The sequence below is a fragment of the Ciconia boyciana genome, chromosome 2, assembly GCF_034638445.1.
Source record: "Ciconia boyciana chromosome 2, ASM3463844v1, whole genome shotgun sequence".
NCBI classification, from domain to species: Eukaryota; Metazoa; Chordata; class Aves; order Ciconiiformes; family Ciconiidae; genus Ciconia; species Ciconia boyciana.
Window position 1 is genome coordinate 135,831,323 of NC_132935.1, and position 27,652 is coordinate 135,858,974.

The following is a 27,652-nucleotide window of genomic DNA, read 5'->3' on the forward strand; positions in this document are numbered from 1 at the left end:
ATGGCAATTTGCTAAGCAAACCTCACACTTCCCTGAGGTTCCCCCAAACCCAGGCCCCTGCCTGGAGCAGTCCGTTTCAGCCCTGACTCACCCTGCTGCATACTTGTGACTTGACCTGCTGCTCTACCCGTCCTTATCCACCTCAAAGCAAGCACCAGCTTGGGAGGCATGTGAAGTTTCTCTCATCTCTTCCAGGAGCAGCCATGGAGAAGAGTTACGTGTCCACATTCCTGCTGCTCGTTGCCATCTCCTGTGCTCTGGCAAAGGATGCGGGCAAGGAGACAAAGGAGACTACCACTAAACCAAAACTGCCTCAGACACTCTCTAGAGGTAAAAAACAAAACAAACACAAAAAACCAACCCAAATTAAAAGAGAAGTGCAATTTGCTGAAGTCTTTAATCCTATGCTGTTGTAATAAATTAACTTTCTTGCAACTCATTCTGCAAACACATTTTCTAGTATTTCCTAGCACCCCCTCCCCCTTTATCTCTGATTTAAAGCCCCCTGGCAGCACGTCTGTTCAAAGCCCTTCCCGGCAGACGCAGGCAGGGGGCGGGACGCGAACCCGCGCTCCTCCGGCCCCGCTTATAACGCGCCGCCTGTCCTTCCCCCGCAGGCTGGGGCGACCAGCTCATCTGGACGCAGACGTACGAGGAAGCCCTCTTCCGCTCCAAGCACAGGTACCGCCCCGCTCCGCGCCCCGCTCCGCGCCCCGCTCCGCGCCCCCTCGCGCCCCCTAGCGCCCGCCCGAGGCGCTAACGAGGACTCTTCTTTTCCAGCAACAAGCCCCTGATGGTTATCCACCACTTGGACGACTGCCCACACAGCCAAGGTAATCCCTTTGCACGGAAAGAAGCAAAAAAAAAAAGAAAATAATCCGGGTTTTGGTTGCTGGATAAACGCTGCTTAAAACAACCCAAACAACCAGGCAGCCACCATTCTGCTTGCTGAGTAAGCCTTAGCGAAACGCTAACTTGCACAAGGACGCGGAGTGCTCAAGTCGCTGTCCCGCGTAGGTATTTTCCAATGTGCAGAAATAAAATAGCAATGGCAATTCAGTATTACATGATACAGAAAGCATACAGGAATGAGGACAGCTCAGCAGGTTTTGACCTGTGGCAAATCTGGTTTTGGTTTGCGTCACAATCAGCCAAAACCAATAGCAAGACCAGGAGTAGTGAAAAACAGTAATTTATTGGAAAGGATGTACTCAGCTTTCAGTATCGCTGATGATTGAGACTGAATCCAGCCAGGGACTCAGTCAAACTAGGCTGAAACTGAGCTTTTGGGGGATTTCTGGTAACTGGGACTGCCCTTTTCCCAGTGTTTCTGAATTTACCCAAGGGCCCTTCCTCCACATGGCGAGACCTTTGCATCCATCCATAGCTCCAGTAACTCCAGAAGAATCTTTGTACAAGCATTAAAATCCTCTCAAACATCTCAGGCTGAAGTCCTACGCCTCCGTACTGAATTTTCTGTGCCTTTAACAACGGGAGCCCGAAACTGCAATAGCAGACTAGGAGGTTTAAAGGGTCAAATGCTCAACTTCACGCTCGAGCGGACAAATTTGAGAGCTGCACTACTGATGGAGGGAGGGACATTTTTTACCATTACACTTACTCTTTACCACAGAATATAAATGAGTTGATCATCTTCCAGAGGAATGAACTTAAAATCTTCATTTGCTGCAATCGTAAACTGGGAATTCTCAATTTGATTCTACTTTCATTCCCATTTGTTTCCACTCTAGCACTCAAGAAGGTCTTTGCTGAACATAAAGATGTACAGAAATTGGCTGAAAAATTCATTCTCCTGAACCTTGTGGTAAGTTTCCCATTTACACTTCATTAAGTGAAAGCAGTAAAGTTCTATTTTTAATTATGGCTTCTCTAGCTATAAGAAGTCACTTTAATAGCTAGGGTTGGCTAGGAAAATAGCCAGTTCTGAAGCATAATAGATTTAGTAATGTGTCTTTTGTCTGTAGCTATCATAACTTCAAAATATGAGGGAATCTAAAGTTTAATAATAACATTAACTATTGTTATCAATTTGCAACTCCAGCTGTTAAAAGACTGCATCCTAGACACTGAATTTCTTACACTGCAAAATGTATTAAGCTCTATTTCATAACACAAAGTACAATGAAGAAGAAAAAGATTTATGTAACATGCCCTCCTTGACTGGGAACCTGATCTGTTTTCTTTAAGTATGAAACCACAGACAAGAATCTTTCACCTGACGGCCAGTATGTCCCTCGGATTTTGTTCATAGGTGAGTACCTCAAGCATCAAAGCTGATCTCAGATCGAAGTCCCTGCTGCGCCATGAATCTCAAATGCTCGGGCTAATTAACAGGAATTTATTCCATGTGAAATATAAAATTTCTAGTTGGTTTTGTTGGATGCAATTTCAAAGCAACCCCAGCCGGGTCATTAGCTTCACAGGTCTAGTATTCCTCCCTCATGGATTCCACGGATGATGTAATTCCTTCCATCTTGTCATTGAAATGACATGATGCCACAGTCCCTGGAATGGGTAGGCACTTGGCTCAGCCTTGCTCATCCTCCTGTCTCTAGAAATACTGTAAAACTGACAGGTTTCTCTTTGTAACACAATCTCGGACGTCACAGGAACAGCAGTGACCACAGGGTGCTTCGGGGCCAATTTTCAAAGCTCAGTACTCAGTTCTGTGCCCCACTAACCTGCCCAAACCACTCCGAAGCATTTCTGTTTTGGAGGCGTATCAGTGGCCATGCATGCATCCAGGTATTCCCTCTCCCAGAAGAGATACGTAGCCTCACATACTGCACCATGCATCGTTAACACGTACCTTGATCAATCAAGGTCACGATGACCATTTTCAACAGACCAAAGCAACCGTCATATTATCTCTTCCTTTATTATTTCTTTTTTTAATAACATTTGTAGCCTGAAAGCAGCCTCAGCTTGTAGAGTTAATTCAGGTACTATGCAGTGGCACAGGGTGCAAGGCTGATCAACATCGATCAGAATTAAACCTATCCCCTTCTTAATAAACCTGCAAAGACAACACTTCAAATGGAAATGTCAGTGACTGTGTAGAAGAACGATCTCTTGGTTGTTAGTGGAAGCAGATGTGTCTTGCAGAAACATTTAGGAAGCAAGCGGAGGTACAGAAAGGTTTATTTCCTTCTGCTTGAAAGTTAATCCTGTCCTCTACAACTTCTGCCATCCTTTTTTTCCAGATCCTTCCCTGACTGTGAGAGCAGATATTACTGGAAGATACTCAAACCGTCTCTATGCATATGAGCCCTCTGACATTTCATTGTGTAAGTAGCGTATCCTGACATATTCTGAAAATATTCTGAAAGAAGTCACATTTTTCACGTGACAAAGAATAACATCAGGCATTACAGACCCAAGCAATCAGTACTTGCTGAAAGATAGTTAACTGGGATGAAAATTAAACAGGATGCTAGACTTAAACTCAGTGAGGTGAAAAGAATGATGGCAGAGCCCTGGAGCCTTAAACATCCATCTCTTTTAAAAGAAAGCGTACGTCAGTAGGAACTTGCATAATTCAGCAGCGTTCACTGTAAGCAACGGTGAGAACTCTTGCACAGGAGCCCTGCCGGGCCAGGGCAGGAAACCTTCTGGGAGCAGGGAAGGGTTGGGTGCCACAGCCACCGCTGCACGGCTCCCATCTCTGCCCTGCGAATGCCCGTGTGTTTGCAATAAGGGATGTATGTTCTCACCAGTCAAAATTAAACAGATGATGGTCACAAAACGCTTGGAAGAGGCTGTAGAGCACAGTGCATCAGAATCCATATAGCAATAGGCATGTGGGCAAAAGCTTTAATAATAATGACATTTTCTCTACAGTATTTGTAGTCACTGGCAGAGGAAGTTGCAACAAAAATAACATGTATGAATATTTCATTTCTAGTGCTTTCAAATATGCAGAAAGCGCTGAAACTCCTGAAGACTGAACTGTAAGGCGAAGAAGGAAGCCCTTAAATACTATGAAGTCTGATCTTCCATCTCTTCTCCACTCATTGAAACTGGTGAAGACACTATTTAGGGTGACATTTAGTGATGTATAGTACTGGTTTATATACATAACCACTACAGTTTTACATTAGCACTTTTGTACTGGACAGCATTTTTAAAAGCTGGAGGCTTTTAATTTAAGGTGTACAGGAGAATACTGTATGATCCAACTGTAAAAATGATTTTTTAAAAAATAAATCCATTTCAAGTGTTTACATACAAAATGTTGCTGTGTTTTGTATTTTTTCCTTATTATAATCTACCATTATTAGAAAGAGTAAAATCACTGTGTTGCTTGAGACCACAGCTTGCAATTTTACATCTAAGCACTTTGGAAGGAGAAGGGGTGTTGTGGTTTAACCCCAGCCAGCAGCTCAGCCCCACGCAGCCGCTCACTGACTCCCCCCCGCTGGGATGGGGGAGAGAACTGGAAGGGTAAAAGTGAGAAAACTCATGGGTTGAGATAAAGACAGTTCAATAGGCCAAGCAAAAGACACGCACGCAAGCCAAGCAAAGCAAGGAATTCATTCACTCCTTCCCATCGGCAGGCAGGTGTTCAGCCATCTCCAGAAGAGCAGGGCTCTGTCACCTGCTATGGTTACTTGGGAAGGCAAATGTTGTAACTCTGAACACCCCCTTCCTCCTTCTTCCCCAGCTTTATGTACTGAGCATGACACCATATGGTATGGAATAGCCCTTTGGTCAGTTGGGGTCAGCTGTCCCAGCTGTGTCCCCTCTCAGCTTCTTGTACACCCCCAGCCTACTCGCTGGTGGGGTGGGGTGAGGAGCAGAGAAGGCCTTGACGTTGTTTGAGGCCTTGATGATGTCAGCAATAACTAAAACATCCCTCTGTTATCAACACTGTTTTGGTCACAAAGCCAAAGCATAGCACCATACAAGCTACTATGAAGAAAATTAACGCTATCCCAGCCAAATCCAGTAGAGGAAAGCAACTTTTTATTTCAAGTTTCAGTAACTAGCTAAGCTCTGTATTGCTCAGCCTGCTTTATCTCCATTTATTTTCTCATAGCACCAACCTATGTTACGCTCTCATCATCAGCCCTTTCTTTACAGTTAGATAACAAGAAGTGTAAACCTTTTACAGAAAAGTACTTGAGACTAGAGGATGGGATTGTTTATGTTTTTTTTGTTTCTTTTTTTAAACTGGCTGCATTCTGAAGTGATCCAAGGATCACCTTATATACTTGAATTTTATTTTTTTTAAAGATAAAAACTGCTTCCCTTAAAAGATTCCTGCTTACATCAGAATTCAGTAAAGCCTTGAGATGATTAATAGAAATGATACTGTATTGAGTATATGGTTGGCTTCATGATTGTGTTACGGCTTGTGATTGCTTATTTACAAGCCCAAATGGGACAAGAGAAGTCAGAACTAAAAGAAACTCTGCAGCTGAACACCATGGGAGTACACACCACCCCAAGACTTAGGCCAAAAGCAGATTGTCCAACGTCAAATACCTAAGAACTCAGAAGCCGCACCAGTGAGAAGCACCCTGCCCAGGACTATACCTGCACTATCTTCTCAGCTTTTTGGCAATGTCAGTCATTATAACCACTGCTATTACCATTGCTACCACTACCAGTCACGATGATAATGATAATAGAGAAATACACTTGAGAGGGTAGGACAGGCAAGAGAAGCAAGGGTTTCAGCTCAAGGGAACTGCTCAACAAAATTAGAAGCAAGGCACCTGCTAATACCCCTTTGGCAAGCTATGTGAACCCTACCAACCAGAAAATCTCAGGTGGTACCTGGAAATGGCCCCAGACATGCAATTGAGTATTCCTTCAGCAGTTCACTAAGTTGCTCCTTTCTACTGCAGCATCGTTTAATTGTGATGAGGAAATTCCTTGCTGCAGAATGGCCTTTCCCTTCCCTCCCAAGCAGAAGATGGGGAAAAAATAGGATGCAGGGGGGGCAGAAATATTCTCTAGAAGCAGTTACCAGCCACAAAAAGCAAAAAGGGTGTCTACACTACTGCACAGAGGGACAGCACAGACAGCTGGAGCAATTGGTTACCAGAATCATCTTTATCTACTCAACCCAAAGTTCACTTGCTAGAGCTGTGTATCTGATATAAAACAAAAGCTGCTGCCCATGCAATCACATTTATAAAAGTCTGGTTTTATAACCCTACTGAAGTAGCATTTTCTTAAGCAAATGTATTGATGCTACGGATAATATCCAGCAAATGGATATAAGGCATATTCTACAAGGGTCTACTACTCTACATGCTGCAGATGTAAATACACAAGCTAGATCAGCCTGCAAGTATCAAGAAATTCATTTTCCAATCTGAAATTAATTTTTTGCACTCAATGCTATGTTTTTATAGTTTGCTTTTCACCTCAGCCAAATTTTCAAGAATCTTAACATGTAAATGGTCAACTTAATTCTGCTCTTTTCATTCTCTCCTCTAAATACAGATTATTTAGGTCTACAGAGGCATCAAGCTAAGCAGTTACCTAAAAAAAAAAAAAATAATGTAACTTTCCATTTCTTCAGAAAACCTGGGAAAATAAATTTCTGAAGTATATATGCTCAGTAACTTGAAGTGCACAGGATGAATGGGGTTTCCAGAATTCCACTACCATTCAACCTTTAAATAATTAAGCCTAAAAATAATAATGCAAGCTAGTAACACTAGCACATTCCTATTCACTTATCTGCTATAGATTTTAAGCTACATTTTTACAAGTATCAATTCAAATTATGCAAGCTTTTTCTTTCTGTAATAAATAGATATTTTAATGTGAGGGGAGTTAGATGCTGTGCAGTCGTATCAGCATGTTAGTTAAGATCTGGATTCACTTTCTTACACAGATGCAGAAGAATTATATTTTATTATTTTACAGCCAGTTGTTTTTATGTGATAAAAATGTGTAGGTGTCTTGAAAGAAGTCAAGACAGGTTTCTACATTTTCCAGAATAACCACCTTTAAGAAAGACATTTCAACGTAACTAAGGTCAAAAGACATCTAATGTAAGCATTAAGAATGCTCCAAGTTAAACCGCTTTGTTATTTTGATAACTCTGCTGCTATAAATAGCTTCTAGAAAATCTGGTTACAATTAAGTCCAACTCTCAAGCAGTCAAATTAAAATGCCTCTCTAAAAACCAAAAAACCCCCACCTTTATATGACCAAAACTATTTTCTCAAGAGGAAAGACAAAGCAATGAACAAAGCAAACTTCAAAGACAAAACCCACCAAGTATAAATAAAAAAAAAGTTCTATTCTCTATTTCAACACATCAGAACATTCCTTGTATACTGACATGCAAGTCAGACCTCTCCTGAGAGAGGCTATTCTCTTCCCCTCCACCCCCCTCAACAAAGTCAGACTCAATGTGTTTTATTGTCCCCCTTAAGAATCAGGTTCTGAAAGTGAATCCACTTCTCTGATGTGAATTTCAGGGTTTGTGGGTTTTTTTTATTTTTAAATCACAATATTAAAGAGACAAAGTATTATTAATATGATAGAAAAACTTCAATCAAGTCATACGATCCACTGATCTGTCTTTTGACTACTAAAACAAATTCACACTAAGGGTTCCGAGACATGAGTTTCTAAAGTAGTAACATTTTCAGTATTTTCTCTGTGATGCACATTTACACTCCAATATCACCTACCATATTTATGAAGCCAGACCCACCCAAAACTAAGCACTAAAAACAATTAGGAAAAAAGTCAAAATTGAAGCAGCAACGTGGCATTACTTTAAGCTTCATACACCCTCTCCATAAGACTCCTCCCTTAATTTATTACTGTAATGTACAAAATACAGAGCCTGTCTAGACTAGGAAAATTAACTGTTGCTAAAGACAGCCATGAGATGATCACTGTCCTCTTGACATGTATTGAGGATGGCTGGTTAGTCACTTAAACAGGACAGCACTGGGGGGGGGGGGGGGGGGAGGGGCAGCGGGGAAGCTGCATACATTTACATTATACTTCAGTAATAGTCTGAAGGCTCTTAAGGTCTTTCAGTACATGAGTAAGCTCTTACACTGAAGGTACAAGTATGCACTTGAAACAGACACCAATACTTCTCAACATATGACGCAGTAATTCACAGACCAAACACCAGGAGACAGCAGATGTTGAAGAATCAGCTACACCTGAAGAGAAGCTGTCTTTAGCAGGTTCTTGACATCGCTCTGTGTTTAGGTTCAACTCTTCCCCTTCAAAACCTCAAGACAATCCCTTCTTTTAGGAGCACTGGGCACATGAAAGTCCGAAAGTGTTCTGATGGGCATGTATTTCAACTTATTTTTGCCGCAGGAGCGAGGAGGCATCTCCCTAGTAAAGGGAGACTGTATGAGAACCTACTTCTGCCTGCCCTCACTGTCTTCCTTTCTACCTTGCTCAGCTGCTGTAGTCCTTGGCAGATGGCCTTATTGGCCTTAACTCTTCCCCTTTTCTTCCAGCAGAGACGTCTTTCAGGCTAGAGCAGCTGCTTACCACACCAGAAGCAGCAACTGAATGAAGAAAAGGTGCAGTGCAGGTGTGCAATTCAGTGTGATTAGAAACAACTGGAACATTATGCACCTTGGGTGTTTAGATGTCTGATGTTCCAGCTTCTATTACAGGTTGGAAGACGGACTATGCTTTCCTTCAGCTCAGACAACACTTACTACATGGATAATGTACTGTTCTAACTTTAATTCTTTTTTTTTAAAAAAAAAAAAAAACAAACTACTGGAAACCATCACTTTTTCACTTTTTTTTTTTCCCCCCACACATCATTCAATCTCTCATGAAATCAAGACCGTTAGCTGGATGACAGAGGAATATACACTGCTGAGTTATTACAACAATAATTTTACACCATCTGAAAAAATAGCTGTACAACAACTTTCCAGACATTAAGTTTCTTACATTAAAGGTGACAGACCACTATTGATTCTGATGTCGTGCAAACACCAAACTTCATTCACTTGTCAAAGAAAAACAAGTTTCAAGTTAATCAGCTGCAGATTACATTCTCCTGGTTTTCTTCATTCATTGTTCTCATAGTGAAGATATCCATTAAAAAGTAAAGAATTATTTTATTCTCAACAGAATTCTAAAGCTACCAGAAAGCCAAAACAAACAGGGAAGGGGAGGGGTAAAGACTACAGCAGTCATTAACATACACTTATGTGCACTACAGAACGTAACATCTTTAGCTTCTATTTTTACCTTAACAGGAAAGTGGGAGACCATTATTAAGACAAAGTAGTTGACTAGAGTTCATCCTAAAGCCTAATCAAATCATACAGTCCAACCATCCACCATATATTTTTATCATTTTAATGAGAAATCATGTGAATTTTTGTGATCAATGAATACAGCAGAAAATACTTTGGGGATTTTTGGACACCAGAGAAGCCCATAGTGCTATAAAACTCACTGTATAGAGTTCACCACATCAATTACCAGTGTCTTAACAGTTATTTAACCAGCTCAGCACAGCAGTCTGACTCTGCCCAGCTACTGAATGCACCAGTCTACCTCAAGACAGAGATTCTTAGAAGAAAAATACTGGGAAATTAAATATGAAAACTACAAATTTCTTATGGAAATAAAGTTTTCTTTTGGGTACATGTAGAATCCCTATTATAGAGAAATACCAAGCTATGGAGAATCAGTATTTTGAAGTAGAGGGTGCAAAGACAAGATTCAGTCCTTTATAAACTTATCAAAGAAATGCACTAGGGTTTGCACGGGGATCCTTTTGGTTCCTGTATCTATATGTCAGCCAGACTCCCAGAATCTGAAAACAAAAGACAAAGATATTATTAAGCAGAGGGCCTCCACCCCATCTTCCATCAGTTTTACAAAATTTGTTTTAAACATAAAATCCTGACACTGAATTTCCAGTACCCAAGTTTAGGATATTTTACTATTGCTAAAATTGTGCAACCACACATCAGCTTTTTAATTAGAAAAAAGGATGCACCTTCTCAGAAAGAATTCACACATAGCAACAGAGAGAAGAACAAAACAAAAAAGCTAAAACTGTATCTGCAATGCAATGCAAAATTTCCCATAGGCATGTCTAGTGTTAAATTTTTCTACTCCCTCCCCAAATGATAAATATTCATAAACTTGTTTTTAGTGTAATGACAAACAAATTCTCCAAATTCTTTCATTTTACAGTTACCACTTAACTCTAAGGCTATTTTTCTAGTACATTTTCCAGTCTTCTTGTTCCCCACAACCACCTTCCCCCCTCCCAGCTGCTTCACATCTTTAGTAGAGAAATGGAGGGCAGATGTCAGAGTGATTCTGTTTAAGTTGCTGTATCTCTCTTGTTGCTGTAATATCTACAAACCTTCTGAAAACTGCACTAAGCAGCAGGAGGAGTATTTTCATATGCTCTACTGTGGGGTTATGAAAGATCTGGTCTGATGATTTTTATCCACCAATCAAAAAGCAAATATATGTATCATCTGGATACTAAAGCAAAGAGTCAAAGACTTTTTTAACCTGATGTTTAAAATACAGTTCGCTCATCATGAACCTATATCTTTGCACTACAGGAGGCACAAAAAAAAAAAAATCCCAAACCCAAAAAACCCCAAAGACTGTGTGTGTGTGCGGGTGGAGGGAGGCAGGAAGAACAGGGGAACAAGACAAAGCAACAGCACTCTTTTTATTACTTTGGAGAATGGTAAACCTGAATAGCTAACTTCCTGCAAAACTGAAACTTTACAGCACCACATTTTAATGTGGTGTCTAGTTGTAGTTTGTAGTCTAAATAACAAAGTTGCAAGAACTCCCAGTGTTGAATAAAGACAGGCCCTCCTTTTGGCAGACTTAAGCAAGCTGACAGTCTGGAAAAATTTGACCTAATTAATTCTTTGACTCCTGAGACAGTACTGAGAGTTCCTGTAATAAACCCCCTAAAATTAATTGTTTCACCAAACAAAGCCTTAAAAGTGGGGAAAAAGCACTCAATTTTCTAACATCCTACTCACTCACCTCTGTGAAACTGAAGAAGAGTCCTATGCCTCCAACAAATCTCAGCACCATTCCAGAATATTCTTCTATTATTGGTGCACATGGTTGACACTGGCGACTTCTAAAACAATCCTGTAGCAGATACAAACAGAGAACTGCACTCCGTTTTCTGATGACACTTCATCGATTGAAAGCATCTAGTTAGCTCTATAAAAGGCTGCCAGCCATGGACAAAACTCCAGCAGTTTTAAAAGACTCCAAAAAAGCAAGCATATAAATGACAATGGAGTACAAACTTTGCAGGGTGCTGTGTGGTTATGTTTCCAATAAGTTAACTAAAGAGCTTAGTATCATTGTAACAACTACCTTATGCATTTCTTAAAAAACTGCTTTCTGCACCTATGAAAACAGTTGTACATACGTGAACAAACACAATGAAGTTTTAAGTTTTTTCATGCTTGAAGAACTTACAGAGGAGCAGGTTTCATTCGGATCAAAAACTCTGAATCCACAACAATTCAGATTTCTCTCAATATCTGTTCTCGCGCTGTTAGTGTTATTCCATCCCACCTCTAGAAGTTGACTCTAGAAGGCATAAGCAAATACATATTATATTAACTGAACTCTTTTGCATTTCATTGGAAACCAATATACTAGGCCAAGTTGATAATTCCCTAACTAAAACCTTCAGATCCTGAAGTCTAATGGGATAATATATTAAAGAATGACTTGAATGTTCAAACAGCCTGTATAGCTAATGAAATAGCAGCACCTAGCAGCAGCACACTCATGGTTATAATTAATTTTCTTCCTTTCTTTTTCCTAAACCTGACAAGAGCACTAGTAATGGGACATGCAACTAATCTAACTGGGACTGCTCAGACTTTTAACAAAAAGTGCACTTACATGTAAAAGCTGATTATTTAGTCACTGTACCCTTGCCTGCTTCTTATCTAGTAAGAATTAGTCTCCATACCCCATGGTAGCTGGTTTTACTTTCACACTTAAGGGTCACCTCTGTTCCTAATGTAGTTACGAGCTTTTCAGTTACACACGAACAATTCAGTGGCTTTATCATCTTTACATTGTGATTACTGTAGATTTCATCAGCTTATCTGGAATTGCTGAACACATGATACAGTCAATATATCATGCTGCTACACTTGTGACCATAAACCTAGACAGGAAGCTTAAAACCAAACCAATAATAATAAAAAAACAATAAAAACACACAAACAAACAAAGACAGCTGAAAGTCATTTTAGGACCCAGATGTATTTCTTTCTAGCTACCAGAGCCAAGCACTGCCTAAGGTCTAGTCCTTATTTAAAAAGATAATGCTGATTTTCTTAAAATATGCTCTCCCCATTTTGTGGAAGACTATATATAAATATGGGTGTGTGTCTGTGTATGTACATATATATTTATAGTATTATGCTATAAATTAACTGAGAAGTCAGGAAACTTTTCTTACCTGCTGTTCCTTGTTTAGTGCCAAACAGGCACAGGAGACAGAAAACTGGACGATAAAGACTAGCAAAAGAATAATCATGTACTGGAAACAGTAGTTAAGGATATACTCTCAAATTAATTTTGCTTTTATAACACATATGCCTAATGGCATTCCTTATTTCATTGGATAACAATAGGTCCTTCAATACAAAAGAACTATAGAAGTAAATTCTGACTGGATGTGGAAAAGATGACCCAAATAATGTTCCCAGAACTCAATCACCATATATTATCTCTTTTTAGCTACTACTATACATAGCTGGTATTTCTGGGTTAGGCATTTCTTGCCTAGCAAGACAACATGAGCAGAGAGGTTAATAAAAGGAGCTTTGAGAGAGAAAAATCTACCGTCAGTTTCTCCAGCTTTAGGGACTCATGTTGTCATTTCAAGATACTTCACTTAAATAAAGTAGTATAAAATATTTTTCTGGGTATTGCACATTCAGAACTTTTTTCCTTCAGTGACATAGTCTTGTAATGAATTACAAAAGATAACTTTAGCCTAGGTTAAAAAAAAAAAGTGAGAATTGCTTTTGAAACATAGCCTCACACACTTTTGGACTAGTGCATCTGGAAACAGTATAAAACAAAAAGAACAAACTTTGATACTAAAGATCACATTTTGAAAGTTGGGCACTGTCTTCACAATTTGGCTGCTGTGTTCAGAGGCAGATACTTATCTCACGTAATTAAACTGTTTGTAAAGTGGAGGTCACTACTTATTCATAGACCATAACGAGAAACTAAGAATTTTATCTGATAAATCTCTTTTCTTATCCAAACAGATCAATTCTGTTATGCAAGGCACCACCACAGACTGCTTACAGAGTGTCAGTAAGCATAAAGGGGCAGCAAAGCACACTGAGAAGGCCTGTGCTCATTTCTAGTCTGGGTTCGCAATTAAAGACTAGGTATGAAAAGAAAGTGCTTCTTGACAGCCTGTATTACCCACAATGCATTCCCCTGCCAGCTACAACCAGCTCGCTATCTGGAAGTATCACCCTTCTCTACCGTTAAACATTAATAGTTCACACACTCTAGCATGGTGTAGGGTTGAACATGCAGTAAGAGGCACCTGTGACACAGTGACCCACCATAAAAAGTTCTCAAAATTAAAATATTTTAATTTTCAAAAAGAGGAGATGTGAACACTTCTGTCTTCAGAGCACAAACAAGGGAGAAAAATGGAAGCTGGAATAAAGTTAAATGGGAAGGAAGTTTAATTTAGACTGCACTTGACCAAAATAAGATTGTGAATTTCTGTTCCGTTTCTGAAGCACCTTCCACATCAGTCTCAGCTGACAGAGCAGGTTGTTTACATAGCTTGAGCCAAGTTGCAATCCCTGTAATACATTAGAAGGATACAAAGAATAGCAATACTTGATGATGTTTCACTGCACCAATCAATCCGACTAAGGCAATAAGGAACAGGAAGATTCCTACTGCAATTGCCACTCCAACAACTCTGAAACTAGAGATGAGGCCGAAGCCGATTCCCCATGCTGCAATTCCAATCAGCAGCAGGCTTACCAGCTGGAGGGAAGAGAAAACAAAAAGTTAGTCTGCATATTAAAAGAGGCTTAACCTACACACAGCTTCATTCTTTACATTAAAGTTGTTATTAGAAAGATACAATTTTCCTTTCCAGTGCAAAGAGAAGAACCTCAACCCTAAACAAACCAATCCTCCACTTCATCGTAGAGATCACTTCAGTTCCAGGTGTTTTAAGGCACACATTCTTCAACACTGCTAATGTGGAGCTGTTACAACTTAATCTACCTACAAGTTGAGCCGTGTTGCATTATCTGTGCCTGACTAGAGACACTGAACTGTATGTGGATTATAACAGAATTGACAAATAAGCTAAAATCATCGGCTTTAATTCACAGAACGGAAGAAGAATGAAAATTCCAGATGTCTTCTGAAACACAGGCAGTATATTTAAAGAAAATAGGATATAGCGCTCCACAGCTCTGAACACGTAAAAAAGTGCACTTTGCCAAAACTTACTGTAATCAGGAATACAGCTGTATTAATTCATGAGAGAAGCTTCTATGTAGTTGATGATATAACACTACAGTTAACAAGGTCACACAAAAATACGTTTTAGATCTGTATCTCAAGGACTTCATGTCGTAAAACAATAAAGGTGCCCTGTCTCCGCTACGTATTTCTTCAAGAAAATAGCTCTACTATGAAGTCAATACTATTTCAATACCCAAAACGCTCTTATGCTGTTTCCTTCCTTTTAAAGATGGTATTCAGGGAAGGCAGGCAGAATCTGTCCCAGTTAGTTTACTGGGATTTATTGTTTATATGGGCAGGAAGCTCTAGCCTTTCCTGTTTCCATGGCAAAAACACAGAACAAAAAAAAATTTCTAACATGAAAAGCTGCAGAGAAACCTGTAATGAGGTACAGCAGGAGGGAAGCAGCAGACAAAGCCAACCCAGATGTCCAATACACAAGATGCCTAACACTCTCTTGTTTGAAACAGACCTATGTGTAACGCATTATGTTCTCTGTTAAATTACACACCAATTCAACACATAAGTTTTAACTTTCAAAAACCCTGACCTCACCAAAAAATACCCAGAAGTTGTATCATTATTAAAAACCAAACCAAACCAAACAGTAAGCGGTTAGTCTAGTCCGACTACCTGGCTTTATTTGACAACAAATACAGAGCAAGCAATTACACTTGTTCACCAGTTTCCATTCAAACGACATACCTCATGACGTTTTACTGCTTATATTTAATTATTTTCACCCCTCTGGATAAGAGGAAATTTCCAACTTATCTATCATTTCAGTATACTTGCCATAGAGCATGGCATTTTTGTTGGTTTTAATACAAAACACGTCTGTATATTTTTTCAGCTTAAGTACCTTTTAGAAGACTGACCTATGTAATGCTGCTTTTGAAACATGGAAATCTAAGATAACATCAAGTAAGCTAGTAAAACAAGTAGTGATGCTCATCAAGATCAAAACACGGTGGGTGATTTTTTCATGTGTTCACACAGGAACACACCTCAAAAAATGTTTTTACCAAAAGCCAGTAATCCACAGGAGACATTTAAGAGAGTCTGCAAGAAGGAGGGTATTTGCCATACCTACACCTCTCTCTTACCACATGAAGAGACAAAAGAATGCCATAAAATTCAAAGGAATTGTTCAGTACCAGTAGAGTTTTAGAATTAATTCACGTTTGTCTTTGTTTCTCAAACAAAAAGCCTTAATCACCATGCTTAGTTAAAACCAAAACACCTGGCCAAGATGTCATGAATCTAAATTACAGACAGGGGGGAAGAAAAAATAAAACAAAAGAAAGCCTTGGCTCTGCCACAGACAGATTTTCTGAATGCATGCTGCACAAGGCTATAAACTTCCTAATGTTCTTACGTTAAAAATTAGCCTTGCTAATCAGACAGTTAAGTGCAAGACCTACCTGTTCTGATCTATGCCCATTCACTTTATTTCATTGTCTCATACCACCGGGAAGATTTATTTTTCCACGTAAGCATCAGAAGTGAACAACAAAAGAAATCCCATAACCCAATTTCCAATGAGAAAGCACTGGCTGATGTCCCATGCTCTGCATCAACTTCTAAGCACTGAATTCACACTGCCACTACACAGCTCTTCAAAGTGTTATCTCATAAAAAAATCTCAAAGGCAATGTCAAATTTCAATTTATTTCACAAAGAAAAGCAGAAGAAACTTTGCTCCTAATGATTTTCACCAATACTTCTTTCTCCTGCCTGAGCTATGACTGCAAATCTTTATTTTCACCAATCTGCCTCCAGGATACCAAAATGTGTATTTGTTCAGCTCTTTGCTCATTTCCTAAGAGGTCTAAAACAATTAGATGAAATGAGTTTTATTCTTAAAGTATCAAAATCAAAAGAAGAGACCTAAACAAAATCTGTGCCTAAAACACCTATTGGATAAACGCAGTGTGTGAGCTGCAGGGTACTGGTTACTTCTTGCTGCTGTTACTCAGCTTCCATTATTCTGGTGATACGTACATGAAACTAGCGTGTATGACACTAAAAGTTATTACCATGACCCCCTGGCCCAAAAAGCTTTTCTGGTAGAAACAGCCACATACTGAATCTATAACTGCTATGGTTTTCAAGTGGAAAAAAGCTTCTCTGGCTTTTAAACCCATTGTTGAACCCTAGATGTTCACGAATGAGGTGATTGGCTTTGAAAAATAAAGTAACATCAAATAGTTTCATTTCTCTTTTGATCACATTCTAGTTTTAGAGCCATCAGTCTCATTTTCAAGCTTTACCTCCATAATACCAAGGCTATATTTTCTCTTTTTTCACATGACAAAGTTGCCCATTGTCTAATTCCTTAAAACATCTGGAAATTCACTATGATCACAGATTCGTGCTACTGGGCTCTGGTTGGCAAGCTATGTGAAAATGCTGTATCCAGTCAGGCAGATATATGTTTTGGATCAAAATAACTATCGCCTACTCCAATTTTGGCCACTTAAAATTGTGGAAAACTGACTTCGTGTTTCAAAACTGAAATGGAGACTCCAGGTTTACAAACCATTCCAGAAAGAGATTTAGTATTAAGTTCCTGACTCCTCTGCATGTTGACTGAAAGATGAAAATATGGTTATTCCTTCATTTTCAGGTTTGGATTGGACTATCTGAATGTTGAGCAATAAAAGTATATATATTTATTTATATATATAATTTTATAGTGCCATAATGTGAAAACTAAAGTAAACACACACTACTACAAACAGGAAAAATAACTTAAGCTTTTTTGGGAAGAGGTTTTACAAGTCTGTAACACAATGCAAGGCTCATAGCATTAGGCACTGTTTAGCCACTAAAAATGACTACTCAACAGTGCTTATTCCAGTGTTTTGAAACAAAAGGATTTAGATGCAATATTTCTAAAAGTGAAGCTGTTAAGACTTTGTAGTAAAACATACCTGAAACAAAATTACTTAGTGACCCTAACTACTTTTAAATTAGTAATATGTACATTCTAAATGTACAAGCTTCATTTACTTATAAAAAAGTCACCTATTTCTGTTAAATAAAGGAAAAAGGACTCTCTACGGAGCTTCTGAATGTCACATTTTATTTTACTGAAACCACATTTCACAGCACCAGAACTCTCCCAAAGAAAACAGCACATGTGAAACTCCGTTTTACCTATGTGACTTTACTTAAATAAAGCTAGCTTTGGTTACTAACACTTCAAACGTTTGCTTGATAAATCTACCAGAAACATATGAAATCACAGTCCAGTTTTTAGTGATTAGGACTGATCCGGTTTCCCACAGGAGTCTCACTAGTAAGGTGAAAAGGCATGGGTCGGAGAAATGGCCTGTTAAGACTGAATGACAACAGGCTGGTCGGTTGAGCTTAAAGGGTAGTAATCGATGGCTCAGCATCCTGCTGGTAGCAGGTAAGGAGCACCACAAAGGCTGATACTGGGGCCAGTATTATACAATATCTTCATCAACAACCTGGATGATAAGACAGAATGAATCCTCAGAAAATTTGTGGATGATACTACACAAGGAAGAGTGATTGACTCTCCAAATAGAGATTCAACTCAGATGGACCTTGATAAACTTGAAGAATAAGCCAACAGGAACCTCATGAAGTACAAAATTCTGCTCCTGGGGTGCTTCAGTGGAGCCTGGGAACAGACTGGTTGAAGAACAGCCTTACTGAGATAGACCTGGGGATCACACTGGTTGCCAAGTTGAATATGAGCCAAGAGTCTGCTCTCATTGCAAACAGAGAAAGCCAAGAGGAGTACAATCAAAGGAAACTCAACGCTGGTGAGACTGCAGCTCAAATACTGTGTCCTATTTCAAGTCCCCCAGGTTGAAAAGGAATTTGAGAACCTGGAGTCACCAAAATGGCCTGGAGCCTTGAGGATGATGTTTGAGAAGCAGGTGATGGAGCTGGGTTTGTTTAGTCTGACAAAGAGGCAGCCTAGGGATAATCTAATAGCAACTGAAGCTGAAGGCACATTACAAAAACAATGGAGGCAAACTCTTCTCAGTATTGACTGACCACAAAACAAGAGGCAAAACCCACAAATAATGGCTTGGGAGGTTCAGACTAGACATTAGAAAAAAATTCTGCAAGGTGGTTTGGTGTCGTACTTGGGTGATAATCTTTGTTCTCGCAGGTTTTCAAGACTCAGTAGACAAAGCCACAGCTGGCAAATGAGTGTTATTCGTAATCCTGCTCTGAGCAGGAGACTGGACAGATGAGCCGCAGAAGTCCCTTCCAACCAACGCTCCCACACACCACAGCCAGCTTTTCCACCATGGAAGCTTTGCCACTCTCCACATCAAAAAAATCAAAGTGTTAACAGGCAGATAAGGAACAAATTTAGTACTGACCAAGGACTCTTCTGTACCATCTAGCTCATTAAAAGAGACTACCACCAGCTCCTAAATGCCATATCAACAAAACACCTTCTTGCAAGTGTAAGAAGGTCTCTCAATAAAAGAGCAATGAATGATTCTTCAGAAGTACTTACACAGCTTCAAAAACACAAGTACAAGACTTGTTCTCAGAAGTGATTTAAAAGATCCCATTCACTTAAGGCATGTTTACATAGAAAGTCAACAGGCATTAAGAGCAAAGAATTTATTACAATCTCAAGCTGGAGCAATCTGTCTCACAGAAAGATGCTACAAGCACATACTGTCCACAAACCAGAAAAGCAACACAGAGCCATGGGAAGTGTGCATGTGTGGAGGTGACAGCTCGTATTTTAAATTTAATATCCTCATTTACTATATACTATATTCTCCATCAACACAAACTCTAGCAACCTTATTTAAAAAGTAAACAAGCAAATACGGGCTTAGCATAATCCAATATATAAACTCATCAATTTGAAATTAAGTAAATGCTTTACCAGAATAAACCTATAGGTAGCACAAATCCTAAGTGAATATCAGTAGTTTTCACTATGAGATAGAGTACTTTTTCTATGAAGTAAAAAAAAATTAAGAAAATCAAGCATCTAACCAATAGACAAAATGTTACTCCAATATCAGCATCTCTATAGGAAAGTTTTTAGGGATTGTAAATTCAAGAGCAGTGTAATGGATCAGACTCCACTTTAAGTGACTTCCATTATATTTTTTTTATACATATATATATACACATACACACATTTGAACTTCAGAGATGTTTCAAAAATAACAATTTCTAGACAAAGAAGAATGTAACAGAGGTAAAGTGATCACAAGTTTGATTGTCCTGTTCTCCCGTTAATTTCCTATTAACATGATTAAAGACTTAGCCTTTACAGTACTTGTCAGGGTTTTCTTTCCCATTACTGCTGCATAAATTACTACTTCTACCAAAAAAATCCCCAAAACCAAAAACCAAAAAAACCCTAAACTTCTAATTTGGTCTGTTCTTTAAAGCCAAGTTCTCCTGTGCACATAGCTGCTCATTTCCCTCACTCTTGTACTTGAAAAATGTATTTCTCTTCACATTTACCCCTTGTATACTTATCCACAAGCTTATAGTCTACATTACAAAAAGAAACCAAATACTGACAAATGATTTCTCTAGACAACACCACCAAGAAACAACTCAAATGCCAAAACCAGTTCCTCCTTCCTTTGACAGCAAGCCACAAGCAAATCTGCTGTTTTCACTAACTAGCAACTTTTCAGCATTTCAGCTAGCTTGGACTGCTTGCTAGGAAGGAAGTCATATGCAGAAGTTAGTGTTCTCACTGTTTTCTTGTAGCCTCAGCCCAAAAAGGAGTTAGTAAAAACTGCATTTCAGAACTTAAATTTCAAGAAATACAGCTTCACCATTCCCTGGGTAAAGAGATTATACAGCATTTACACTGGTATCAGCAAAGGAAATATTTACAGAATAGCTGTCAGGCTGGATATGGAACAGGAACTAAAACCAGAGAGATTACACACATGATGAAACACATCCTCCCTAGCCCCTCTCTCCACATATAAGTTCATATTCCACTTCTTTTAAGGGGACTTTAAAGTTTAAACCTCAAATGGTATATATTTTGAAGGTAGCGATTTCTACCCACCCTCCCCTTCAACTTGGCCAACCATTTCTGCACAGCCATAGAGAATCTAGAAGACAATTCTTCTGGTCCATTGCACTTCATTTAAAAACACATTAAAACAACAGGCAGTATATAGTGGTGCATCTTTAGTAAGCTAAGACTAAGCTAAATTGATTTCCATCATAGCTGTAACCTAGTCAAACTGTAAGCAACTTTATCTCCTTACAGTACTTCAGCTTTACTGAGAGCACAGTAAAGGCTGAGCAGTAAGGAAAGCTCTGGGTACCTCCAAAGGATTTCTAACAGAAAGCAAAATCTTCCACCTTTAGGTGACTTATTTAAATGAGGAGTGATCAGTAGTCTGGTTACTGAACAGCCTTGAGACACATGATGTGGAACAAGCAATTTATGTGAAAGGCAGCATTCCTATCTCTTATCACAAAAGTTACTTCTTTCAGTTTGATGGCCTAGTTCAGAGTTCTTCACGTTACTGGCCAATAATCAGGCTCAAATTGGTTTTGACCATGTAACAAGCTTCTTTCATGTTAAAATGGCAGTGAGATTTAACCCCCATTTTATACTCCCTGGTCTTTGGAAATACAAGCTTTCTGCTGTGTAGCAGGAACAACTATCTTCTGAAATGTTTACTTTTGCTTGCTCGTTTGTTCATTGTTTTTTAAGAAGTTGTGAAATGTTTTCAGGAAGCTCGGTGATCCCACAGATCCTTCTTCCACACATACACCTCCCTTAACACGAAATCACCAGTAGAAAGAACACAACTAATAATTTAAGCTACAAGGCTACTACAGGGCATTCAAAGGGCTTCTCGATAATTGTGATGGTTTTAAAGTGTCCACCTGCACTGCTAGGATGGCTGAAAACATACCATGCTCCATATAGCCTCCTTCTTCTGTGCCCTGTCATTCTCCAATTCTTTCACTAAACACAATCTGCCTTCCTAGCTCCAAATGCCACTATGCACTCTGCACAAGACAAGTGAAAAAACAAAACCTGCTCATACCTGATCTACAGACACAGCACATCTCAGTTCTTACCTGCTACCACAACCCCCTGTCACACTGGCTATAAATTGACACACAGTATAGCTGAAGGCATTCCCAAGCACTGATGAAAAATCTTAAAATATATATCTATATTTTTGCTGTAGTCACTCTTCCATGTTCTCAAGCGTGACCATAGAAACCTTCCCCAAAAGCCAATGAAAACAAAAAACGCCGAGACTAAATGGACATGACCAACATTAACCTTCCCTGCCACATACCTGGGAGCTTCTGTACCACTGTTTTATTTACACGTCAAGACTAGATAGCACAGCTTATACTGCTGCCTTCAAAATGTCCTTGAGAATGACAGAACTGGCTCCAAGGCAACCTGTTCCATCTGCTGAGCATCCACTTCGGATGATGAGCTAGACCAGCCCAGCACAGGCTGGTGCTGAGGCAAACTCTTGACGCTGCACTCCTAAATGCTGACTGAAGACCATCAGACACAGCAAACAGCAGGATATTTACTGGTCACTTCTGAACAAACAAAACTTATACAAACCAAAATGGAACTGAATGACGAGATCACAGGTTCATTTACCACTGTGAAAGAAATTGCCACATGAGGCAAGAACTGTGTTTCTCTAATTCCTGTTTGCTAGTACTTGGCTCTGCATAGCCACTACAATGGTCAGGAATTATCAGAAAACACAGAAAACAGTCATATTCCCTTTCCCTAGGAAAATCCAGATGTTCAGCCTGCCTCTAACACCAGGTTTCCCCTACGCAGAGAGAAGGGAAATGGAGCTAGCAGATCTGCGTGGAAGATGCCACATGCTCACCCCTCTGCGTCAGGAATGCTGCAACTAAGACAAACACTATTAAAAACCCTACCATGCCAAACATGTGCTGTCCTAATTTGAGAATTTCTGGCCTCATCTTTGCATACTTCCATAGTACAGGAAAAGCAATTTTGATAAAGAGGGCAGAAATGCACTAATTACACTTCCAATAAATACTGCACCCAGAGAACAACAGGCAGCAACAGACAAAAAACCCTTTCAAATACAGTGCTTTGGAAAGTGATGCAAAAACCAGGACACTTAATAGGCAGTCTAGAAAACCAGTTCAAAGAGCAAAGTATTATAAAAAGTAAATTATTTTGATAAAAGTACTTTCTAGTGTTAAGAGGAAACATGGATGCTCTTGTGGAATGAACTCTGTGCTACTAAAAAATACACACTTTTAATGGTAAAGGTACCGTATGTTTTACTTTAAATCAAATGGCCACTCTAGGTATAAGAAAAACTGAAAGCCTGCTTGTCAAAACAAAGGCAAGATGCTTTACATACTGACAAGAAACAGTTCATGTTTGCTGCTGCAGCAATAATTAAGTAGCTGCTTGGGTGAAAAAAAACAGCACACACCATCCAAATGAACTGACTGTCAGTATTTTTTAATTATTATTTTAAATATTTAATCTTGAGGCCCAGCTACTACTTCAATCTTTCATCACTAGCTAGGACTTAGGAATTTCCCTTTCCTTTCCGAGAACCTGATTTGAAATAAGATATCAACTGTTCACACTCCAACACAATTACTCAAGACTTCCTCGGAAGGCACACTGTCTACCTAAGGAAATCCTTGTCTGGTTAAAGTGAGTAAATATTGGTGGAGCCAGCATCTAGGGTTCTCATACCTGGAAGATTAGAAGTCTTGAGTTACATACACATCCTTCAATTTGGCTGAATTCTGTGGACAGACATTTTAAACAGTTTGTATTGGTTTGCCATTTGATGGGAAATGTAAATATAATTGAATAAATAAAGACAAAATTGATCAGATACCCAAAACTAGTATTTTAAAGGTCCTTGTATGCAGACAGTTCTTCCATGCAAGACTTTATTCCAGCAATACATGTCATTACATATACACTGAGTCAACAAATAGTCTCAATTATTTTTCTCTACTCTCCCAATACCCATAAGGAATCATACTGAAGTCAGCAAGACTCAGCACAGATGCCAGAATTACTCATATAAAATAAATTTAAAAATAGAATCAGGGCCTAAGGACATTAATTTAGTCCAGAGAATAACCAAAAGTCATCAGCAAAGTACCATCTGAAAAGAATGTTAAGTGAGCAATTAGGTTAGTGGGTTTCTGGTTTCTTGCGTTAAACCAGTAACTGATTTATTACTGCCAGGACATATATTTTTCTTGGTGTACTACCATAAAAAGTAAAACAAGACAGCATTTAAAAAAAAAAATCATCAAGCTCCAACATCCTATTCTAGGAGTGTTTTAAAGAAAAGCAGAATATAAACTGTAACCCCCAATATACAGTTCTGAGGGTTATTTCATTCGAAGCACATGATACAGACACAATAATGCTAGGTAGAAAACCACTCAAGAAGCGTTACCTATTTGACATTATATCCCTTCTTACTCCCACCACTCCCTTCCCACCAATTATTACTGTAAATTAACATTGTTTAAAAAGATGATGATGAAGTTATTGTTCTGGTTTGTCTTCTGTATTTTTTTTTCCAGCTGGGAAAAAATAAGCCCATCATTTATTGTGCTGTTGCTGTCCAAGTCTTATATTGTCAGGTTTTTGTCTAACCAAGGAACAAGAGAAGCCCACACATTTTGCTACATCAACTCCACCAGGCCAGCTAAACACCTTAAATGTTAATTCTGCAACTCAGAATTTAAAAGCATTAGTCTTGTAATTTTCCTACAATTAATAAGCAACACAAACAGTAACAATCGGATATTCCAGTTACTATAATTCAAATAAGTCATTCTTTCCTTTCAGCAAAAACATATGTTCTGCAGAGGTCAGATGAAAGAATACCAGGTGACACCCACAAAGTAAATTCTACTCAAGAAGACATCAGAGCAAGACTGAGGTCGTAGGTGCATTGTACAGATATCACAAACAGAACTACAGGGGTCCCAAAGATCAACCCACCCTTGCTGAGGCCAAATGCGCCCAAAAGACCTACCAGACCCCTTACACCTGGTTAATACATGGCTGTAGGAATAAGTGATGGTGTCTTCAGAAAAAACACCTGCTGTCCACATGACATCAAAATGAGATTTGTGCATGTATTATGTTAGAAAGATCCAGATTTCTCTCACTTTTCTGTCACTCAAGAAATAATAATAACAATAACAAAAATAAGTCTTGCATTAACCTCTGGTTTACTGAAAAAAGAAATTGGGATGGGACAATTCACCTATAACCCATCTGTTGGGATAGGGCAATCCCACGAAAAGTTAGCCAAGATGATCTTTTGAGGTCCCTTCCAACCTGGGCTGTTCTATGATTCTAAGTTACCTTCATCATGACAGTCTACATACACTAAACTTACCTCCAACTACAGATGCCAAACGAGGCAATGCCTACCTGCTCCCCTCTGTTCTGGCTGAGGGTAGCATGGGCAACCCACAGCACCACAGGGATTCCGGGTGACTTTCACAGGGGGTAGGCTGGGCTCCCTAAGCATGCTCCAGAGACTTTTTCAGGGACACACTCCACTCCGCAAGTTCCTCCAAGGAAGCACATGCAATAGCACAGCCTCTCCTATATTAAGGTTTCTGTTCCACTCTTTTCTGAGGGAACAAGGGTCACCTCATACATGAAAGAATATAGTAACAAACAACTCTGGCTTCAGCACAGGCACTACTACATCCGTTCATGCTCCGTCCCAGTGATTACCATCAGGTCCAGTAATCGCCAGCTACGAGAACTGTTTGTTCCGATGAACAGCATTAGACCTATTTGTTCTCCTGTGTTGCCTACATTTGAGATCAGGCAGTGCTTTCAGAAAAGCACTGATACAACTGCCTGTAAGCACTGGCTGACCCCAATTTCAGTCTGCCAAAAGCCACCCCCAAGCACAGTTGTTAACATGAAACATTAGAGGACATACTACCTCTCCAGAAGTGCTGTAAGAGGAAGCCATTACACATAGTCCCGTTTCTTGCTATTTCTGTGTCATGCTAAAATAGATTATGAGGAAAAGACCCCACAGCTGTACCACAATTGGTGATTTTCTTGTTCTCTGTTGGAAACAGGTACTCCAACTTGCCCGAACAAAAGCAGGCACCTGCCTGGAGCTTCCCAGCAATTCAGTTATTTAAGTTTAGCATACCACTCCCCCCCCCACCGCATGTTCCCACCACCCTGAAGCGGCCAGGCTCTGTGACTCGCTGGTCCACCCCAGGGGAGGGCAGGGAAGCCTGCTTACCAGGAGGCTGGGGGCCTCTCCAGTGCACCCCCTCCCTCTCCAATGTGCTTTGGCCTGTACGGGTCTTGTAGGGCCCAATACACCGACATGACACTTGTCACTCACTGAACTGCACTTATTTCAGTGCCGCTCCTTGAGGAATAACAAAATAAACCCTTCCTCATTCACGCCTGAGTTGGCGCAGCGACCTTTCCAGACAGGGAAAAAGGGCACCGGCGGGCCGGGCCTCCCCTCGCCACGGGGCCGCCGCCCCCTCCCCAGCCCGGCCCGGCCCGGCCCAGCCCGCCGGGGGGGGAACGCAGGAGATGAGACACCCCCCGCGAGCGGGCAGCGCTCGCCGTGCCGCCCGCTCCCGGACCGCCCTGGATCCCGGGGAGCCACGTCCCTGCGGTGACAAAGCCCGGCTTGACCGGTGCCACACACCCCCCTACCCCCCCAGCCGGAGGCCGCGACCGAGCGGCGGCCCCGGCTCGGAGCCCCCCCCGGCCCCTCAGCACCAGCCCGCCGAGGGGACGCCGCCTCAGGCCGGAGTGAGCCCCACCACCTCCCCTCCCCACCCGGCGGCAGAGCCCGCCCGGCGAGGGAGACCCCGCCGGGCAGCCCGCGCCCCTCCCGCCGCCTCGCCTCAGCGGGGCGGCCACACACCGTGTAGAGCAGGTTGAGGGCGCAGAGGCAGTTCTTGGAGCAGGCGAAGCCCCCGCACACCATCGCGCCGCCGCCGGGGAACCGCGCAGCAGGAGGCCGCCGCCCCGCCCCCCGCCAGCGAGCGGGCGCGACAGCAGCAGGTGAGCGGCGCCCGCCGATTGGCTGCTCCCGGGCGCAAAGGTAAAATATGCAAATGTGGAAGCGCGGAGGGCGCTGGGAGAGCTGGCGGCGGCTCTGCCCGCCGGCTCCGTCACCCGTTATCTGCCGGCACCAGGCGGCTGGGCCTTGCCCCCGCCCTCGCCGCAGGGAGCAGGCCCGGCCTCCGGGCTTTCATTGGGGGGGGGGGGTCGGCCCCGCACCCCTTTCTCCTCCTCTATTGTTACGGAGGCCGCTGGGGCTCCTGCCCACATCCCCTCCGCCTCGCCTTGGGGCGGTGGAACGTGGCCGGCCTGCTGGGAGCTGCCCGTCGCCCCGCCTGGGTCCCGGGCACCAGCCCCGCTGCCGGAGGCGGCCGATGGGTGGCCCCGGTGTTGTGCTGTGCCTGCGAGGTGAGGTGGGCAGAGGGAAACTTACTGGGGCCTTACTTATGGGTGGCTGGAGGAGGTTCGGCATCTCCTCGGTCATTTTGTTGTTTAAGGAACGAGAGGTTCCTGTCTTCCGTGATGGTACGTATCTATAATCGATGACCTAGTCCCCTGTGTAATCAAAAGGAAACATCCAGGGATTTACTTTTCCAGGGCGTTAAAGTATTTGGAGTACTGTTACAGTTTTACCAGCTATTCATCTGTATTTTTATTTCTCTTTTTAAAATTTTTATTTAAAATTTGTGTGAACAGTCATGTTTCCACTGTGCCTCTTGTGTATTTACATCTCTATATTTCCTCAGTTTCAGGGTTAAATATTTTTACTTACAGGTAGTCAAACAAAATCCTCTATCTGTATCAATAATTTCCTACTAGTCATTACCAAGTTTTTGTTACTGTTTTTAATTGGCTGGAACAGTGTCCCAATTCACCTGTACCCTCCAAAATCCTGTCTCTACAGTTGCCATGGGCTGGACTCTGGGGGATGATGCTTTATAATAAATACAACAAATCTAATAACTGCCAGCTACTTCAGGGTGTACATGGGTTGCAGGATTAGTGTCCAAGATATTTTCTTATCTTTTTGCTGGG

The 27,652-nt window shown here is 40.9% G+C and overlaps 2 protein-coding genes across 3 annotated transcripts; one reads left to right on the forward strand and one right to left on the reverse strand.

The window, feature by feature from the left end:
• The first annotated feature begins 203 nt into the window (after positions 1–203).
• On the forward strand, positions 204–4,246 carry AGR2 (anterior gradient 2, protein disulphide isomerase family member). The gene is made up of 7 exons (XM_072851468.1): positions 204–330; positions 618–681; positions 781–833; positions 1,752–1,825; positions 2,209–2,272; positions 3,225–3,308; positions 3,926–4,246. The coding sequence occupies exons 1-7, from the start codon at positions 204–206 to the stop codon at positions 3,973–3,975; spliced, it is 516 nt and encodes a 171-aa protein (XP_072707569.1). The 3' UTR covers positions 3,976–4,246.
• Positions 4,247–6,895: 2,649 nt separating this feature from the next.
• TSPAN13 (tetraspanin 13) lies at positions 6,896–26,700 on the reverse strand. 2 transcript variants are annotated; one of them, XM_072854186.1, is made up of 7 exons: positions 26,478–26,700; positions 23,273–23,325; positions 13,876–14,043; positions 12,473–12,553; positions 11,470–11,583; positions 11,020–11,130; positions 6,896–9,808 (listed from the first exon to the last, which is right to left on the reverse strand). In XM_072854186.1, exons 4-7 carry the CDS (start codon positions 12,548–12,550, stop codon positions 9,734–9,736), a joined length of 378 nt encoding a protein of 125 aa, XP_072710287.1. In that variant the 5' UTR covers positions 12,551–12,553; positions 13,876–14,043; positions 23,273–23,325; positions 26,478–26,700; the 3' UTR covers positions 6,896–9,733. The 2 variants fall into 2 exon arrangements, with proteins under 2 accessions (XP_072710287.1, XP_072710286.1); XM_072854185.1 differs by lacking the exon at positions 23,273–23,325 and having other exon boundaries at positions 6,898–9,808; positions 26,478–26,688.
• Positions 26,701–27,652: the final 952 nt, after the last annotated feature.